Below are 19474 nucleotides of genomic sequence, written 5' to 3'. Positions count from 1 at the left end.
AGAGCTCGTTTATGTCGTTAAATTAATACACATGAGCTGTAAATACTCTGGTATTAGTACTAATATCTAGAAATATGTCTGCGTAGGTCTGCTTTAACTGTCGAGAACGTTAGCTGGCCGGCTATTGTGCGCATGTGCGTTGAATTGTTCCGCTTCAGCGACCTATCTTGACCGTCGAAGTTGAAATGTGGATCTTTGTAGAAAGTTTCAATTTGCATTAATAGCGAGCAGAGGACAGGGGGGTAACAAAGAAGTCAAAGTGGGGCAGGTGGCACAGAGAAACAATCCAGGTCAAAGTTTTAGACTCTTCTCAGAAGACGCAGAGCTGTCTGCGTAGTTCTTAAGGTGTGTGCGTGTAAGCAGGTAAGCTAGCTGTGTGTGAAGATGAGGCTGAGCGGTGTGCTACTGTGTGTGTTCCTGCTGTGGGTTGAGGGGTCGTGGGGGGACACACCGGCCAACTGCACCTATGAGGACCTGCTGGGGACATGGGTGTTCCAGGTGTCCAAAGGAGGACACGACAAGACCGTCAACTGCTCCGCTGAAGGTAAAAACTGCTCACACCATGGGGCTGATCAGATCCAAATATAGTAGTAGTTTGGCCACTGGGAAATCATGTGACATGTTGGGGCCTGTAGATTTTTTAGTCCAGACAAAAACTCGCAGGTGATTCACTGATCACTTCTTCGTGTAACGTCAGTCTGCTATCTCGACCATTCATATCTAACCCTAACCCTATGAATCAGGACGTTATATGAACATTTTATCAGATTGTAATCGTATCATTCTCCATATTTTATGAGCGTTGGGTTGATCTTTGTTGTTGAGGACTGATGATTGGAAATTAATATGAGGGTTGACTGTAGTCTTGTATGTTGTGGTGTTCCTCTTCAGCTACAGGTGAGAGCACGGTGACCGTGACCCTGGAGAAACTGTCTGTAGCCACAGACGAGTTGGGGAACACCGGCTTCTTCACCCTCATCTACAACCAGGGCTTTGAGGTGGTCATCAACGGCTACAAATGGTTCGCCTTCTTCAAGGTAGAAAGATGCAAAGGCACAATTCATTTATGTGAGTGATAATTTCAGTAATTTGCCGTGGTAATCCTGCAAAAACCAGAAGTCATTTCCTGCCTGGACACTTTTTTTTTAATATCCCGGTCTTATAACTCAGCTGCTCACTAACTTTACAAAGTCAAAGTTCAGCTCGTCATTCTGAGCAATGAGAACTTTGGTGCTTATTGGAAATATCCTGGAAAGGATATTGCACTGTGGGTTAACAACTATCCAGGTTATATTTTTAAACACTTGCTGACATTTAAGGTGTTGTTTCACGATCACTCAATTTCCTTTCCTTCATCTGATATGACGGTATCTGAAAACTATGCATATCTTCGGTACACATGGGCCAGGCGGCACTGTAAGCACTGTTTTAAAAGCAGCTGTATTCAGAGTTAACCTTTTAGTCATGTGTTATTTCTCGTTACTCACATGACTGTGAATTGAAGGAAGTGTCACAGCCCGTCTGTCTTCAAACCAACGTTATGATTTATCCACTTCCTCATTGTCTGGACTTGGTTAATATAGCTTTATGAGAAGAACAGGGAGATTTTGTTGTTTAGACATAATTCCTTCTCAAACGTACAACTCAGTGACTGTCTGTAAATGTACTGAAATCAGCTCACCTTTATGTGGACTAATCTGAGGTTAATTCAAGTTCTCTTTTTAAACCTGACTGTTTGTACTTGCATGAAATTACATGACTGGGTTGTATATTGGACAACAAGCCTTAATCTGTTTCTCTCACTACACATTCAGTACACTGAGGAGGGACCTAAGGTGACCAGCTACTGTGACCAGACCCTGCCAGGGTGGGTCCATGATGTCCTGGGACACAACTGGGCCTGTTTTGTGGGGAAGAGGGTGAAACCAGTACCACCCAGAATAGATTACAAACCAGTCTTCAGCAGCAGGTATGTTAATTATAATAGCTTGGTACATCCCTCAAAATGCAAAGTAGAGAAACGCAAGCGAACAAGCAAGACTTCAGTGGACTCTTACTCTCTTTCTCTTACTCCCTTGTTCCTCCTCTGATGTGTGAATGGAGTTAGCCTCACTCACCCTCAGTAACGCTGGGAATCTGATTTCTCATCTGAGAAATCTGACATTAAAGCACAATCGTTGCAGAACTGGCGATACAAAAACGCTTGATTAAGAAATGAACATTTAGTCTAGGGCTGCAACTATCAGAATCAGAAATACTTTATTCATCCCCGTGGGGAAATTGTACAGTACCGGTGCTCCCATTCAAGAGTAGAAAGTAGCATAATTTAGAGCTAAAAGTATGTACAAAATATAAAAATAAGAAATAGAAAATAAAAAATATACACATTTACAGTATTTACAGAAAAATAAAGTAAAAAATATATACAATAACAATGTAAATGTGTGTGTGTATATGTATGTATACAGTGTATATATATATATATATATATATATATATATATATATGTGTATGTATTGCACTGTTGTGTATGACTATATATGTATTGCACTGAAACTAACGATTAGTTTCATTATCTATTCATCTGCCGATTATTATCATGATTAATCGATGAAACCTTTTAGTCTATGAAATGTCAAATTGTGAAAAATTCTCAACACAATTTCCCAGAGACTAAAGTGACACCCAGAGCCCAAACCCAGAGACTCTTCTTTCACTATCATAAACGACAAAGAAAAGCATCTAATTCTTACATTTTAAGAAGCTGGAACCAGCAAACGTTTTACATTTTTGCTAGAAAAATGACAAACGATTTATCGATTATTAAAATAGTTGGCAACTAATTTTCTTTCGATCGAGTAATCGTTGCAGCTCTTGTTTGTTTGTAATTTTAAACCATTAAAAATATATCTGAACAAAATATTGTTTCGCTCTGAACCAGAGTGATTTTAATCATTGGTATTACTTTGTTGTCTGCGTTAACCAGTCAAGATTTCTCTATTTTGTGTTCACTTTTGCCCCCAGCTTGCTCTGAAGCTTTGCTTAATGAGAAGAATCTGCATACAGTATGCAATGGCGTCCTAATGTTTACAGTGTGTTTGGCCCTCCGCTGACAAAGGTGATCAGCGGAATTTGAGGTCTGTCTGTGAAGGCAAAGCTTTGCAAGTTAACCCTCCTTGTTTTTAGTACATGGACTTCAGATAGTCTTTACAAACATTTAGTTTGGTTTGTTAGAATTATCATTATCAAGAAATATGTTTTTTTGGTTGTCTTGATTTTCTTACTAGACTTTCTAAGGAGGAGTTGGTAAAAAAAACAAAACAAAATACAACCTCACGTGTGACCTTATTCTCCCTCCAGGCTGCTCCAGAAGCCGTACAAACACAACCTGGACTTCATTGATGCCATCAACTCTGTTCAGAGATCTTGGAAGGCGGTGCCATACCCAGAGCACGAGACACACACTCTGCAGGAGCTGCACTACCAAGCAGGGGGACCCGCCTCCCGTATCCCCATGTGAGTACTGACTTGCATGCCCCCCAAAAGTATTAATGCACATACATGAGTAATTTGTGCTCCTAAATTCCTAATGTACTCTAATTACTATTTGTACTAGTAGTTTTAGGTTTTCTGTAAAACCGTGTTTGTCAATGCAAAATGTCTGACGTAAAAGGTGATTGAAATGTGACTCTTTATTTTTACTTTAGGCGTGTTCGCCCTGTGTCTGTGAAAGCTGATGTAGCCAAGATGGTGGCAGCTCTGCCTGAGCGCTGGGACTGGAGAGACGTTGACGGAGTTAACTTCGTCAGCCCTGTGCGAAACCAAGGTGACATTCAATTGTTATCCTGCAGAAACCTTGAAACTCAGTATTTTCTTTACTGCTGAGTGCTGACATGCAGTGTTAGCTAGTTAGCATCCCGATAGTATTTTAACCGTGCACACATGGTATTAGCAAGTTAAATACAAAGATGCAAACCATATAAATCGGAAGACTTACCTTTACACTTGAGCAGCTGTCCGTAAGTGCCAACGCTGAACAGCAGCTCGCCAGCCACTTTGCTTCCCTCTTGGCAGGCCTTGGTCTGCTCACTGCTCTCCTCCTGTGTTTCTGCACAGCCTGGTGTGTGAGTGGAGAGATTATGCTTGCTGAGTATTTTGAGTGTCTAAGAGGGCCTCTGTAGGACTGGGTTTAAGGATCTGGAGAGGGCTGGAGTGTTTCAACAGAAGCCCTCTAAGCCACTGCGCAGTGCTGTGGAGCTTATTTTGCTTCAATGGTACGAGTCAGGTGGATTTTGTAGGTTCCGTTTCAGTTAACAAATATTGGTAGGATTGAGGATGAATTGGTCTTGCACAGGAACACGGCTGTTTCTTAACATGCAACCCAACGCTGACTTTTACGGGAAGATGCAGGCGTAACCGTCCTTGTAGAAAAGTCCTGTGAGGGAGCTCTAACTTTTGTGTCCTGTGTTATAAAATATTGGGACACAAGGTTTCCCAGCAGTATAGATCTTTAATTTAAATGAATGGTTGCTGCACCTTATTAGCCTTAAGAGACTTGAGTTCCCAAATAAAAATTGTTCTCGGTGTCACCCTGACTTGAATCATTACTGCAATTAAACCACCCTGCACATCCCCACAGCCTCTGTTCTCTGACCTAATTTGTTTTTCTGCAGAGCATTTTATTAAGAACTCGGTGTCTCACACTATGGATGGCAACCAGTGGCTTTAATCGGCCTCTGTGCCGTGCTCCTTTTTTATTATGCATTGCAACTAATGCAGCTAAGTACACTGAGGCAGGAACATTACATTACATTAGTCAGTACTGAAGTTCCTGTATTCTTAAACAAAAGTGCTATAAAATTGAACAGTTAGCAGTTTATTAGGATTTTATTTCAGAGAGGTTGTGCAGGTGTATCTTTTTTTAAATTAGTGGTGTCTCTGCATCACATTATATTGAAAGGCGTTTCCAATGTTTTGCTCACATTTACATTAATTAGGACAGAATATTAGTAGAACCTCTAACATTACAAGCTTCACAGTCACTGCATTGCAATGCTGTTGTGGTTACGCAGCAGTGTGATTTAACTCTAGTGTAAACTCTGATGTTGTGTTTCAGCATCGTGTGGAAGCTGCTACTCCTTTGCCACCATGGGAATGCTGGAAGCTCGTGTTCGAATCCTCACCAACAACAGCGAGACGCCCATCTTCAGCCCGCAACAAGTGGTCTCCTGTTCTGAATATTCTCAAGGTGAACTAACACTCAACCTAAAAATCCCCTGTGTTTCCGGACCATTTTGCCTTTAATATAGTTGATGTAGAATATTGCATGAAAATTTACGATGTACTTGGTAGAATATTCACACTGTGAGACACGATAATCATGGAAAAGTGTAGAAAACCCTGGGCAGCCTTCCTCCCTAATCAGAACAAGTAGAGCTTAAGTGTTTTTCACAAATTATTTTGAAGAGTCTTGGAAAAAAGCCTAATTTAATTGTTCCATCTTGGACTGAGAGATTTCAGTGTAAAAAAAGTCAATGATAATGATAATCCTGAACTGTATAACTATTATTATTATTATTATTATTATTATTAAACTTTCATTTCTCCTCTTTAAGGTTGTGATGGTGGGTTCCCATACCTGATTGGGAAGTATATACAGGATTTCGGCATCGTGGACGAGTCGTGCTTTCCATATGTTGCGAAGAACTCTCCGTGTGGCGTTCCTCAAAACTGTGGCCGCGTTTACACCGCAGAATACAGCTACGTCGGTGGATTTTACGGCGGCTGCAGTGAGATGGCCATGATGTTGGAACTGGTCAAGAATGGACCCATGGGAGTGGCCTTTGAGGTACAACAGCTGCTCACTGTTTCCTAACTGCTATTCCTATACATCTATACATACAGTATGTGTTCACTAAACAACTGGGGGGTTTAGCTTAGAGTTTTAATTTGAGTTTAACCTGTTGTCGTTTTAATCCTTCCCTTATTTTAGCTCAAACTCAGCTGCTGTGTCTTGCAGAAATCAACTAGAGGCCACTTTATCTAAGTTACAGTTGAATCTTCTGCATGATAAGGAAGATTTGTACTGCTGGAGATCCTGTTGTCTTGTCAAAGAGTGTTTTAAGCATAAATCTAAGAAGCAAAAGATATTTAGGATATAGAACACCTTTCTGAAACTTTCACATGTTCACACTGGTTTTTGTTGATTAATTAACACCAAAGGAAAGATTACATTTAAAAAATTCTTGCTTTGTGCATAATGACACAGTTGGCTATTGGTACACACATTTACGCAGGTGGGCTTAATGGTCAATGTTTTATTTCAGAAGTGTACACATTTTTCTGATGTTACTGGGAGTGCTCTTTGCGTCAGCTAAACACTGAGGGAAAGCCTGCAAGATATTATTACGCTGCTTCTCCTTTTTGTATTGCAAAGCTTTTAAACTTTCCAAACCTTTTCAAGGTTTTTTTTTTGTGCATGTAGTAAATGGGGTAACAGTCAACATAAGCTATTTGCTAATTCTAGAAGTACAGGATCAACTGGTCCTGCTAACCCCAAACCACAGCTAAGCTAGCAAACTGCTAACAGACAGAGCGACAGAGCAACAGCCCCAACAAGTGTTTCCCATAAATTTTTGAATCATTTAAGTATTTTGTATTTTCTCTTTTACAACTCCAGTAGACCTTCCTGCTTCACAGGTATAGCCTGAGTTAATACAAAGTGAAATATTAAAGTTAAATCCCTCCACAGGTCTACCCTGACTTCATGAACTATAAGGAGGGCATCTACCACCACACGGGCCTCGCAGACCAAATCAATCCCTTCGAGCTGACCAACCACGCTGTGCTGTTGGTGGGTTATGGCCGCTGCCACATGACCGGACAAAAGTACTGGATTGTCAAGAACAGCTGGGGCACCGGCTGGGGCGAGGACGGCTACTTCCGAATCCGCCGGGGAAGTGATGAGTGTGCCATCGAGAGCATCGCAGTGGCAGCCAACCCTATACCCAAACTGTAGAAGCGACTTTAGATTTCATCCCTGTGTAGCTTCGCTGTTTTCAAGCCAAAATATGTAATTTTCCACAGCAGGTGACATCACATATCATATCTGTCTTCTTCCGCCATACTCCACAAGCACAACATTGAGATTGTCCAAGAAAGCCCATATGGGAGTAACATGTAACGAGGGGTGAGACTCAGCTGAGGATTACTGTTTATAGCACCTAAATGTGATTTTTGAATTGGAGGTAAACAGTTATTCCGCTCTTCTGATGTGTTTTTTTTTTTTTTTGTTTTTTTTCTCAACGTTGTACCAAAGTCTGAATTTACCATGTCAGCCTACCACCAATTTTTAATGTTTCCTGACTTCAACAATCACTGATTAGCATATTATGAACTGTTTCATTCAAGCTGTAACTGCCAAGACAAACTTGGGATCAACCTGGTTTGGTACATACTGTGACAAATCATGATGGGGGAGTAAATCCTATCATTTGAAGGGAACTGACAGCTGAGGAGTCGGTGTTTGTGTTTGCTCGCCAGGTGCAGGACCTTGATTCTTTGTCTCAGGGAAGCACAGAGCACTGGACTGTCTTCTGTCCTCGTATCAAATTGAAACCTGCCATGTTTCCCTGTGGAGCATTTTAAAGGGATTTCTAAATCGATTTAATAAAGGGATCTAAATTATTCTCGTGCCTTTTTATTCTGCCTCCCATTCAGTGTAAGCAGGTGTTTCCACTGTATTATGATATTTGCACTGTTTTGTTATTTCTCTTTAATTTTACAGAATAAAAGCTTTTCAAAATTGCTGTATGTTGGTGTGTCAGAAGATGGAACACAATCAGTCGTCCTGGGATCTTTGATTTAATTTATTTTTGTCTGGGGCTGATCAGATGTTTTCTCACAACAATGTAAACAAAAATGCATGACAAGTGGTTACAACAAACTACAAGAGGGTGAAACAATATAATTTAATATACATGGGTAGTGTGGGAGCAGACCCAGCATCGCCTTATTTATAAAGGTGTACCAATGTAACCAATGTTGATCAAAGTGATGAAGTGCTGCTCTGACTTACAGCAGTGGAAATTAAGTTAAGTACATTTACTCTGTACTGTAATTGTGTACAGTTACGGCGTACTTGAGTATTTCCATGTAATGCTATTGTACATTTCTACACTACATTTCAGAGGGAAAAATTGTACTTTTGTACCCAGTGTATAAAATAGTTCAAATAGCTCCACCTGGATCATGACAACTTTAAAAGGGTTAAGGCATCAATAACAAAATCCAATAGTTTAATACATAATATAATATAAAGACAGGGACTATTCGGCTGCACAATACGTTTAATACTTTCAGTACTTTCAAGTGAATGTTCAAATGCAGGACATTTACTTGTGATGGGGTATTTTTGCTACTTTTACTTGAGTAAATAATCTCAATATTTCTACCACCATTGTTGGTTTACTTAATATCCAAAAAGTGTTTATCCTCTCCGGCTTGGAGGTTTTAAATAATCCTAAACCCCGGCACTCCCAGGCAGCTCCCCTGCGCGAGTCACAAGGTCCAGACGTCTCTGCTCCACTTCCCTCTGCGGGTCAGGGCGTGAGGGCGTACGTTACCTCCCCACCTCTCAGTCCCAGCTCTCTTCAGTTCCCTCCGCGCTGTCCTGTGCTCCTCAACCCTTTCATCCCCCAGGTCCTCTCCGTTACGGTGGATTCATGCTCAGCTCTCGCCCTCCTCGGTCGCCATGCAGAACAACCACCAAAAGGAGCACCTCTATAAGATCCTTGTGATAGGGGACCTCGGGGTCGGCAAGACCAGCATCATCAAGCGGTATGTCCACCACAACTTCAGCCCCAACTACCGGGCCACCATCGGGGTGGACTTCGCGCTCAAAGTCCTCAACTGGGACCAGGAGACGGTGCGCCTGCAGCTGTGGGACATCGCAGGTACAGTCCTTTTTACGCACGGCTCACTTGGAAAAGCGGCAAACAAACACGGGGCACTATGGAAGGCTTGAAAACTTACTTGACTGACTTTCCTTTGACCCAAGTGAGACACAGCAGCCGATTTAGTATGTTTAAAATAATAAGTATATTGTCAGGATTTTTAAAGAAGTAGCCCATGTGATAGGACACACTGATCCAAAGTACATGGATATTAGTTTATTGGTAAAAAAAAGTTCATCTAAAAAAGTTAATTTTTTAAAGATGAAGCTAAAAATGGAAAATACTTTCGGGAAACAATTAAATAAATGAACTTAGTCTATTGAAAATGTAATTTTAAGTAAAGTTAGCTCAAGGCTACAATGAAAATCCATTAATGTTTGTGGCAATCTGTAGTCCTGGAGGGAATTATGTTTGTAATTATGTCTTTTTCATTTTCATGCATCACATGATTGAATGAATCTGCTTCATAATCACACAGTGTGATGGCTATTACAAAAATACATTTTCCCCATCCTTAATGCATGCCATGTAAGGTTAGAGGCAAAGCTTTCCAATTAATAAATGAAATTTTCATCAGAGGTCGGCTGCTCAAAAAGAAACTGTAGACTTTTTCCTTCTGGAAAGGCAGCAAGTCAGAGTGAATGAGACATTTGTATCATTGACTTTTGACGTAGTTTAGATATACGGATAGTTTGAGGTTAGTTATAAAAAGACAGAGAATGAGCATGAGACCGTTTCGTCACAGTTGTTATTTAACCATTTTTGTAGAGAGAGAGAGAGAGGGAGTTATCCAGTGTTAATGTTCCTCATGTGTACCAGCAGACCTGTTGGCATCGCCCACTTTAAATCAATTGGCAGCACATTTCTACAATTACACGTTTCTCTTTGTTCACAAGGAACACACACACACACACACACACACACACACACACACACACACACAAATCCACAGGGAAAGGTTTGGGTCGTGAATATTATTATATGTATAGTAATTATATATTTGTTGATATTAAATCAAACCCACTCTTGTGACGTTTCACCTGTCATGAACAAAATGTTAGCAGCATAGTGATGGCATCTACGTTGTCTTTATGATTTTTTGTCCCCATTTAGACATAAAATAAGCCTTTATTTTTCGTCCCGAGTTTCACGTGACTTTACGAAAGAGCATCACGACGCCACATGACATAACAGAAAGGAACCATGGCAACAGTGGAGCTGGTTGTGAACCGCTATATCAGCTGGATGGTTGAGCCCTAAATTTCAGCGTATCACAAAATTCATTAATGTTTATTATATCGTTGTCATGATTTGATCATTTTTCTTCAAGATTTGCAGCTAGCAGAGCTTGTGTCTTCTTTTAAAGCTTCCATCACCTCATCATCACCAATACCTACTGTAAAGCTTTAAAACTAGTCTTGAGACATGTCACAGGATGCGTTATCACCTAAACCACTAAGTAATACAATCACACATTAATTCATTCATACATTTATTCAATATCACTCTAGTGGCCACTCACCTCTTCTCTGTGTGGCATTCCTCGCCTGTATGATACTCTGTATTCTTTGTTATTTATTTTCTTTGTATTTTGTACTATTTGCATGTTGTATGCATTTATAGGGGTTCAGACATGACTCACTCACTCAGATCTGTAGAGTGGAACAGTCCGTTCGATGAGATTCAGACATTTTAATATCTTTTCTCAGTTTTTAATGCTCTGGTTGCCTCTGGCGAGCACAGAAATCAGAAATAATGAAGGCTTTTGAGTGGGATGCTGTTGGGTAAGATAACAAACCTAAAGGCTACAGCAGTCTCATCTCACATGAGTGTCGGCTGAGGTTTAGAAGAATCCTCTGACCTGCTGCTCTCTCCCCTCCTGTGCGCCCTCTCCAGTAAGCGCAAGCAGTCATGTGTCTCAAACTCATGTGAGGGAGATTTGAGGCCCAAGCTCTTGTATACAGAAAGCTTTTATTGTGAACTATGGATGAGTGTCTCCCTCAGAGAACACTGATGTAGGTCTGTACTGTATGTGCTCCCAGCACTCGGCCTTAAGTTATGGAAGCCTTAAGGTAGGAAAGCCTAAATTGTTAATCATAGTTCGGCATAGTTAAAGATCATATGGTTTCTCCATTTAGTTTGGATCATTGAAAGGACACTTGAAGATGATGTCAAGTAAACAGCAAATACGTAGATTAAATGCCCTTTTTAAAATAATTATGTTTGCATCTGGCACTTATAAGTCACATCCAAATAAATATCTTTTTGTTTTTTTGCATCTTACTTTACCCAGCACTGCTGCGGGTTTGTTTGGGGGATTTGATGATGGGGCTGGAGTTTTCTCATGACACACACGCAATAAATCACTTGCTGTTTCTGTGCATTTCCCAAGACAAACAATAACTTCAACCGTGCTATTTTTGGCTGCCATTTTTCTTCAGCCTAGGCCGACAGGGTGACAGGGCTAGTTACAGAGGCACATAGCATGAGGATGTGAGAGAGGCTGGTTTTATATACCGTTCAGCCATTTGAAATCACATATATTTATACTTACATGTTGAGCTGTGGAAGTCTGTGGCTGCAGACCAAGTTTGAGAGAAAAGAAGTCCAGATGTTTGTGCTCTACTTCATCTCCACTGAATTATTGTCACATTTCATCCCTATTAATGCAGCCACCTAACATTAGGAAACCTTAAAGGCCCTGAATACCTTCTTTCTCAATCAGCTTCTTACTATGAGCACTGCCGTCCCACATTGACACACTTTTCTGCCATTATTTTACATGAGGGATTTCTGTAGTTCTGTTTCTGTCTGTGCTCTTTTTACCAGTTTGAGTTTGGAAAGACCCCAATCAGGAAGAGGAACAGCGTTTGAATCAAAATGTGATCACATTTATGGGGTTGTTTGCTTATATAGCCAGACCACTGTCAACAAAATCAATCTACACCCACCCAATCCTGCTGAAGCAGAGTAACAACGTTTTTTACGATTTAATAAGTCTCTTTTAGTCTTTTTTCTGAACTTTAACTATAATTAAACTTAAGTTTTGAAACCTATTTAGACGTGTTTTAAACATCCTCTATAATGTCATTGTTTTTCACTTGGTATGTGGTAATACTATACTGTAATACTTCTAAATATGTGATACTGTATGCCCTTGAACAAGACACACGTCCTCGCAGCTGTTCTGCTGCTGACCCTGTGCTCTGCTCCACCTGTGCAGGAGAGCAGCAGCGGCCTCAACACAGTTGCATATAAATTGATATTAGCTCCTCTCCTCTTCACCGCGATGCAAACTGCGTTTGGAAGGACCAGTGTAGGTGTCGGGTTAGTCCACAATGTGAAAATGTCTTGCCCACAAGCTGATTGTGAGGCTGGCACTGATGGTGCTCTCGCAGAAGTTACGGATGGGAAAATCAGTGTGGATAAAACATTCCAACAGAGCTTATCGAATTAATTTTACCCTCAGGAATTTTTACAGGCAAGTTCACAGGCAGGCGCACACACACACACACACCAAAGACACCTCTGTCCTCCTCCCATCCTGCCTCTATCCATTTCTACATCTTATCTATATTCTGCAGCTCTTTTAACAGTAAAAACATGCATGTAATTGTGTGTGTGTGTGTATTTGAGAGTGGGTGAATAGGTATGTCGGGAATGTTTGCGTGGTACCACACATGAGACAGGAGTGTGATAAAATGAGTAAATCGGATGACTCGTTTTCAAGCCTCTGTGTCTGTTTGCTGCTGAAGTGACATCACTTGTAACTTTCTCTGTGCCAGCATGCAGCTGATCTCCCTGTGAAGGGGTACAAAATGGAAAGATGAATTTCTCTACATGCTTCAGTAAAAGTTCGTACACTGATACCAAATGATAATCATTTTCTTTGCGTGTGTATATCTCTGTCCTTGTCTGTGTGTTTTTTCTAGGTCAGGAGAGGTTTGGCAACATGACCCGTGTGTACTACCGCGAGGCCATGGGCGCCTTCATTGTGTTTGACGTCACAAGGCCCGCCTCCTTTGAGGCCGTCACCAAATGGAAGGAGGACTTGGATTCCAAACTGACACTTGCCAATGGGAAAAATGTAGCCACTGTGCTATTGGCTAATAAATGTGACCAGGGTCGGGACGTACTGACCAATAACGGAATAAAGATGGAGCAGTTCTGCCAGGAGAACGGCTTTGCAGGATGGTTCGAGACGTCTGCGAAGGTGAGAAACACACACACACATACATACAAAGCAGTGACATAGCTAGCAGGATGTTGCTGTGAATACAAAGAGTAGCCTTCAACAGGAGCTCTGATGTTTAAGGGTGTGTCCTTCCTGTTCAAATATCCTTGAGAAGCAGCTGACTCCCTACCAACTCGACTGTATCAGACCCAGCCCCTGATCACCCTGTGGAGATGTAACCACAGAGGAAGTCTGTTAAAAGTGCTGAGTTTGACAGACTCTCAGTCTACTCAGTATTTGCATATGAATAAAGAATCAATGAGCTCTGCTGCTTTTTTTGCAGCAAGACATTCCTACAATGTTATTTCAGGTCAACTGCACTTGCATCAGGTGCTCTATCATCCAGACAGGATGTCCAGGGATTTTGAGGGAACAATACAGGCTGCGTCTCTTCCTTGGTGTGTTCCAGGCTAATCAAATATCCCAAGATGTTCAATGCTCTCGTAATATATGAGTATGTACTTCCACTTACGCAGAGGACGTCAGTTGGGTAGGCGGTCCTTTAATGTGACCCAGAACGCATTTGCGTACACACTGCTAAAAGAATGTGGCCATATGCGGCCCAGAACACCTCCGACATGTGGTCTGAGCATTTGCTTTCTTTGTTAGATGAGAAGATTGACACCACTTTCATGGCAGTTTGTTAAATATGGAGCTGGAGCCAGGAGACAGTTAGCTTAGGCTAGGCTGGGGTTATCCAAAGGTGAAAAAAATACTAGCACTTCCATGATTACATGAGTGGACTCAGTTGGTATGTGATGCAGATACAGATACAATTGGACCAATACAAATTCATATTTTGATCTAAAATGTATGTTTGATCTAGAATGGCCTAAATTATTTCAGACACAAAGTGCACAGATAAACACAGACAAAATATCACAAATTTGAAACTTCATAAAACCTTTTGAATGAAAGAATGCGGCGAGGGATTTCTAATTTCTGTGAGATGAGCCGAGGATTCACCCACCTACACACTAACACACTGAGACACCAGCACATGCCCCAAATATAGCTGCTAATGTGGAGCAGGAATCTCACAGCTGGATGGTAAGGGAAGAAAATAGACTAACACACACACACACACACACACACACACATCCTTAAGGCATCCATACAGTACAAATACAGATTGCAATCAAACTTGAGCAAAATTGAAACACTCTCAATTACAGTGCTGTATATAAAAATACAAAGTACTCAGAGAGAGCCATTCGTGTTGTTACATGTGCAAGGTTTATTCATTCAAATAAGTAAAAAGTCCTTTAAAGATGTCCTAGATTTACACCGAAAACGAGTGACTTGTTCCTTAGCTCGTAGCCTAACTTTGCACCAAACGTCGTTGAAATGTATCGAACAGTTTTTGAGATATCCTTCTAGATAACAAACAAAGAAACAGACCAACAAACAGGCGATGGAAGTCGCTGGAAATAGTGTTGACCAACAATAACTGCTGCAATGAAAGAACAACAAAGGCGGCGAAGATAAACCGAGGATTTAAGCTGTTGAAATCAAGGCAGTAAACCAGTAAAGGAATTGAGAGGCTTTGCTCAAAAGCAACACAACCGGTCATGTGACAGAAAAATGGTAGATGGTCACACAGTGGGAGCTGGTATGTGAAAGTAGTAGCACCAGCCACTCCTGAAACCCATACAGCTCTTGGTGAAAACCTGCCAAAAGGTTTCTCAGCAGCAAGTGTGCAGCCATGTTGCAGCGAGAGTCATTGCATTTGTAACTGGAAATATAAATAGCAGTGTCATTTATACAAGAAGGTATACTTTTTCCTTTTGAGCTGAATGAGTGTCTACAGTCTGTGACACACTATGAGCCCACTGCCAAATAACCTGCCAGAAGAATTATTTGAAACCTTCATCTTAAACAACATGGGACTCGCTCTGCATGCAAAGACGTGAAGTTGAAGTGTAGAGAAGGTGTTTTGTTTGTTGTGTTTTATTTTGACTTGGAAGAATTGTTTGTTTCTGCATCCAACAGTAAGTATGATAGATCACGACATGGCACATAGAGGGGTTTGTGTGTGTGTGTGTGTGTGTGTGTGTGTGTGTGTGTGAAGTTCAGGGCGCTGCAGACGGCACCACATCACCTCCTCCTGAGCAGCACACTGTTCTGGTCTAATGAATATTCAATGTTTCTACTGCTACTGCATCACATAGTAAGAAAGTGTGTGCATGTGTGTGTCTCTCATCAATACTGGCTGCTGGTCCTTTCCTCATGTGAGTCTCACTTTAACACCATTTCTCTAGTTTACTCAGCTTTCAGCTCTGGTCCAAATCGCTCAAAATCCGTTGTATGGGTGCTGTCTAATCTCTTGGTGCTGTCTAATCTCTTTTGAAGGGTAGAATAGGTTTGCAAATAATTTTTTTCCGGGGTTATCTCTTAGCTCTATAATGTTGGTCATGAGCATCCTGGTGGCCAAGTTGTGTGTGAGACACATACCATTATGATCGTAGCTGGTTCCAGACCTTTGTTGCATGCCATCCCCTCCTCTGCTCTCTGCTTCCTGTCTGTATCCAATTAAGGCACGATTCCCCAAAAATAACCTTTTGATGACATAAAAAATAACAAACACAGAAAAATTATGTGCAGTGGTGAAAAACTACTTTGTGAAGTTGTTGTTAGTTGTATCTGATTCAAATTTACAATGTGAAGAGAACGGAAGAGAATGAGCAGCACGTCAGGCATTTATTTCTGTCTTACTTAGACAGAAATAAATCTGTTGTCTGTACTTTTTATTTAAAACATCACATTAACTACAATTTGTTGTTACTGCTTTCATTCTCTTCTGTTAACATCAAATCAAAGCTCACAGAAAACACTCTCTCTCCTATTATTCAGCTCCTAAGGAATTATTTTTGATGATTTTTGAGAGATGAATCATTCAATTGAATTTGGGTTTGTCTCTGTTGTATGTGAGTGTCTGCATGGATTGAACATATTAGTATTTTTATTTGACTATAGCCTTTTTGCCACTGTGGGAGTGTAATCAACTTGTCCAAAATGAGGAGACATTCCTTATATTGTCTGCAAAAGCCTGTAAGGCTTTGTCTGTATTGTGCATGTAGACATACTTAAGAAACATCGAAGTATTATCACTTCATTTCACACATTTTATTATACCTGTTTGATCACTCATCGCATTATGTTTTTTTCCCCCCAGTATCGTTTGTTTGTGTGTAAAGGAGGGATGAAGTTGTGTTGTGTAAAACTCCCTTTTCAGTTTGTGTTCACATCATGGCTACTTGCTGGTGTGTCATCCATCTACTCAGTTTTGTAATGGTCCATTTGGCTCACTCACCCGCTCTCACAGGTTTTTCTTGCTGCACTTGTTTTATTCCTTTGTTTGAATCGTTGATCGATTCAGCCCTCTTTCCCATCTCTCTTCCTTTTTGTCCCTTCACTTTTTTCGTCTCTTTTTCAGGAAAACATCAACATTGATGAAGCAGCTAACTGCTTGGTGAAACACATCATCTCCAGCGAGAACGACATGCTCCAATCAGAAGTCCCCGATACCATCACCCCCCAGTTAGAGAAAGACAAAGGCGGGACATGCTCCTCCTGCTTCAGAGCCCAGTAACAGCTCCTGACAGTTGGACGTCCTTTTGTACCTCGTTACACACAAAGTCCAGTTTGTCTGTGAGCAGGAGACAGAGGGAGAACTACTTTGGCTGTTTTTTTAAGAAGCATGTATGGTGCCAACTCTTTTCCTGTCTGGTAACTCGGGCAGAGGTTGGTGGGGGGGAGGGGGGGGGGGGGGGGGGTGACAGAGAGGCATCTGGCTCAAGACATGGATGGATTGAAACAGAGACAGAAAGAGAGATGGATGCAGCTGGGTGCGCTTGTCAAAGGCAAGGTCACCCTCTGGGCAGCTTCAAGCCTTGACACTGCCACTCCGGTTACCATGGAGACACAGTTAATGAACCCATGCACAGAAAATTGCAGCAAATCACAGTGTATCTGTACTAAAGGTCCATGGAGGTAATCTCTATTTACAACCCATGATAGTCGTCTCTCTTTCTCCCTCCTCCTTCTCCTTCTCCTTCTCCTCCTCTCCTGGTCTCTTCTTTCAGTCTTTCAGGCTCTTGCCCTATTCACCCCCCCACCCCCCGTGTCTTGAGTTTGTCTCTGCCTGTTTCTTTCACCCCTCCGTGACACCATCTTTAGTTTTTCATGTGTCATTATGGGCTGATAAGCAGGAGAAAAAAAAGCACATTCATATCTCGTAATTCAATGGTTTTATATTAAATTTATATTCCACTGTTCAATATTTTGTAATATTTGTAATTATGGAATAAATGCATATAAATATATATACAATATGTACATACTATATACAGTATAATGAGACAGATTATAGAACCAAAGATGAATCCAGTTTTCAACTGTTGTGTTGTATGTTCATATGAATAAACCACTGCTTTACCGACCTATGCCTGGATATGATTTTATAAAGTGTTGGGTCACTGTTATTTTATATATTATATTCACTTGTTCTAAGAAAGCAGGCTTCACTCCCCACCATGTCTGTAGCCCCTTAGATATACAGTATATCAAGATGTGTTGTTACCAGTTGAACAACAGAAATTAAGATGGGCCTCCAGAGGAGACAATCTTAAATCTCTTTTAAAGAGGTCCTTGGTGCTCTGAGAATCAGTGTCAGGGTTTTTAATATCTCTGGCCAGTTGGTGTGTTTTTGGGTTGTGACCAGATCATGTTTGACTGACACCTCCCTGTTATTTCCCTGACTAAACCACTAACAAGCTTGTAGCTGTTACAAAGAAGAAAGATGCCACAAACAGGCAGAATGTGATTTTTTTTTTCAGCCTGGTTATGAACCAAAGTTTCTCTTTCTGATTTGTGCCCAAAGCTATACCACCATTGCTGGATCTACACACATAAATAAATACTGGATTCTTTTTAGAAGGTGGCTGCTAAAATCAGACAGCATCATTCACAGATTTAGTCAAAGCAAATCCAAATTGGTGCAATTCAGACATCTTCTGGCACCAAACCACAGAATTTATTTCTCCCTTTTTAAAACATTTCAGGCTTGTGGGCAAACACTCATTCTCATTCAAGAGCATTATTTATTTCAGTGTGTTGCTGCTCACTCCTGCTAATATGCTGAAAATCCAATTTCACAGAGAAGAAGTTCAGATTCCTGTATAATAGTTCTTGTTTGTGACCCGCCTCTGACCTGTCATGTGACTGCAGCCAGCCAGCACTACACTGTCTTTATCTTCAAACTACTGTAGGACGTCGTTTGACATTTGATTTTATTTGAAACCAAAAGTTGCCTCCAGTCAGGATTTTTGACTTTTGGCGGCTTTGACTACACTGCCTCACTATTTGCTATGGTTACATTTGTGAATATATAGTCAACATAAACCTAGTTTCAGTGACCAACTCCAATTTTCTACAACAAAATAAAAGCAATCATGCAAAGAAAACCCAAGATTTGGGCCACATTTTTACCTGTACATGCTTTTTAAATCCAGTCACAGATTTAAGTAAGGTGTTGCTCAATAAGAAAATGTTTGTACGTATGTTGTGCCAAAACATTATTATGCTGCTCCTCAACCTTTTTCAGTCTTTTGCCTCCACTGGTTGTCTCCTTTCTTCTGTCTCATACAGACACTCAGTCTGTACACTCAATTATCGCCCTCTAAAGATAACATTTTGTGCCACGTTTAACACTGTGGTTTCTTTTCATCCGAGAGAGACAAACACGCAATCTATTGTTCAGCAGAGTCGGATATTGGCGATAAGAGGTGAGGGCACGCGCCGGAGAAAGCCGGTGTCACTCTCTAATTTGTAATAATTGGATCTGATTTTCAGCATTGATGTAACAATTTGTGAGAGAAAACAGGGGGCAGAGGGAGCAGGCAGAGAGGTTATGCACAGTTATGTGGGAATCTTCCTCTGCTGTGAGTCAGAAGCCGACCCCCTTTCTCCGTACACCCACACAGGCACCCTCCTCACACACACACACACACACACACACACACTGAAACACACTGAAACACACACAGATGATCAGAAGATTTCACAGATTTATCTCTCACTCTCTGCCAGTCTCTAAGGCAACAAGCTGCCGAGAGAGTGATAGTTTCGTTTCTCTTTGCTTACAGGCCTTGTCCTTGTAGTTCTCCTCGTTTCCTTTCCCATGTAACAGGGAAAGAAGAAAAAAAGGAGAGAGAGAGAGAGAGAGAGAGAGAGGAACCATAACAAGGGACTGTAATCACAAGACTTCTCAGTCATACAGGATAAG

The 19474-nt window shown here is 41.1% G+C and overlaps 2 protein-coding genes across 2 annotated transcripts; both read left to right on the top strand.

Annotated features, from left to right (window-relative positions):
- Positions 1–210: 210 nt before the first annotated feature.
- Positions 211–7686, top strand: ctsc (cathepsin C). Its single transcript, XM_070905602.1, has 8 exons — positions 211–544; positions 892–1037; positions 1815–1969; positions 3361–3516; positions 3708–3826; positions 5117–5248; positions 5616–5848; positions 6752–7686. The coding sequence occupies exons 1-8, from the start codon at positions 385–387 to the stop codon at positions 7016–7018; spliced, it is 1368 nt and encodes a 455-aa protein (XP_070761703.1). The 5' UTR covers positions 211–384; the 3' UTR covers positions 7019–7686.
- Positions 7687–8752: 1066 nt separating this feature from the next.
- rab38a (RAB38a, member RAS oncogene family) lies at positions 8753–16780 on the top strand. Its single transcript, XM_070906006.1, has 3 exons — positions 8753–8954; positions 12887–13167; positions 16625–16780. Exons 1-3 carry the CDS (start codon positions 8753–8755, stop codon positions 16778–16780), a joined length of 639 nt encoding a protein of 212 aa, XP_070762107.1.
- Positions 16781–19474: the final 2694 nt, after the last annotated feature.

This window comes from Enoplosus armatus, chromosome 5, assembly GCF_043641665.1.
Source record: "Enoplosus armatus isolate fEnoArm2 chromosome 5, fEnoArm2.hap1, whole genome shotgun sequence".
In the NCBI taxonomy this organism is placed as follows: domain Eukaryota; kingdom Metazoa; phylum Chordata; class Actinopteri; order Centrarchiformes; family Enoplosidae; genus Enoplosus; species Enoplosus armatus.
Note: the sequence above shows the minus strand (reverse complement) of the source record. Positions and strands in the feature narration are given on the sequence as shown.

Bases quoted from the DNA above. Each gene is read 5' to 3' on its own strand.
- ctsc (XM_070905602.1), top strand. From the start codon at position 385: ATGAGGCTGAGCGGTGTGCTACTGTGTGTGTTCCTGCTGTGGGTTGAG. The intron at 3,517-3,707 runs GTGAGTACTGAC...TTTTTACTTTAG, and splicing joins CCCGCCTCCCGTATCCCCAT to GCGTGTTCGCCCTGTGTCTG. The intron at 5,249-5,615 runs GTGAACTAACAC...CTCCTCTTTAAG, and splicing joins CTGTTCTGAATATTCTCAAG to GTTGTGATGGTGGGTTCCCA.
- rab38a (XM_070906006.1), top strand. From the start codon at position 8,753: ATGCAGAACAACCACCAAAAGGAGCACCTCTATAAGATCCTTGTGATA. The intron at 8,955-12,886 runs GTACAGTCCTTT...TGTTTTTTCTAG, and splicing joins GCAGCTGTGGGACATCGCAG to GTCAGGAGAGGTTTGGCAAC. The intron at 13,168-16,624 runs GTGAGAAACACA...TCTCTTTTTCAG, and splicing joins GGTTCGAGACGTCTGCGAAG to GAAAACATCAACATTGATGA.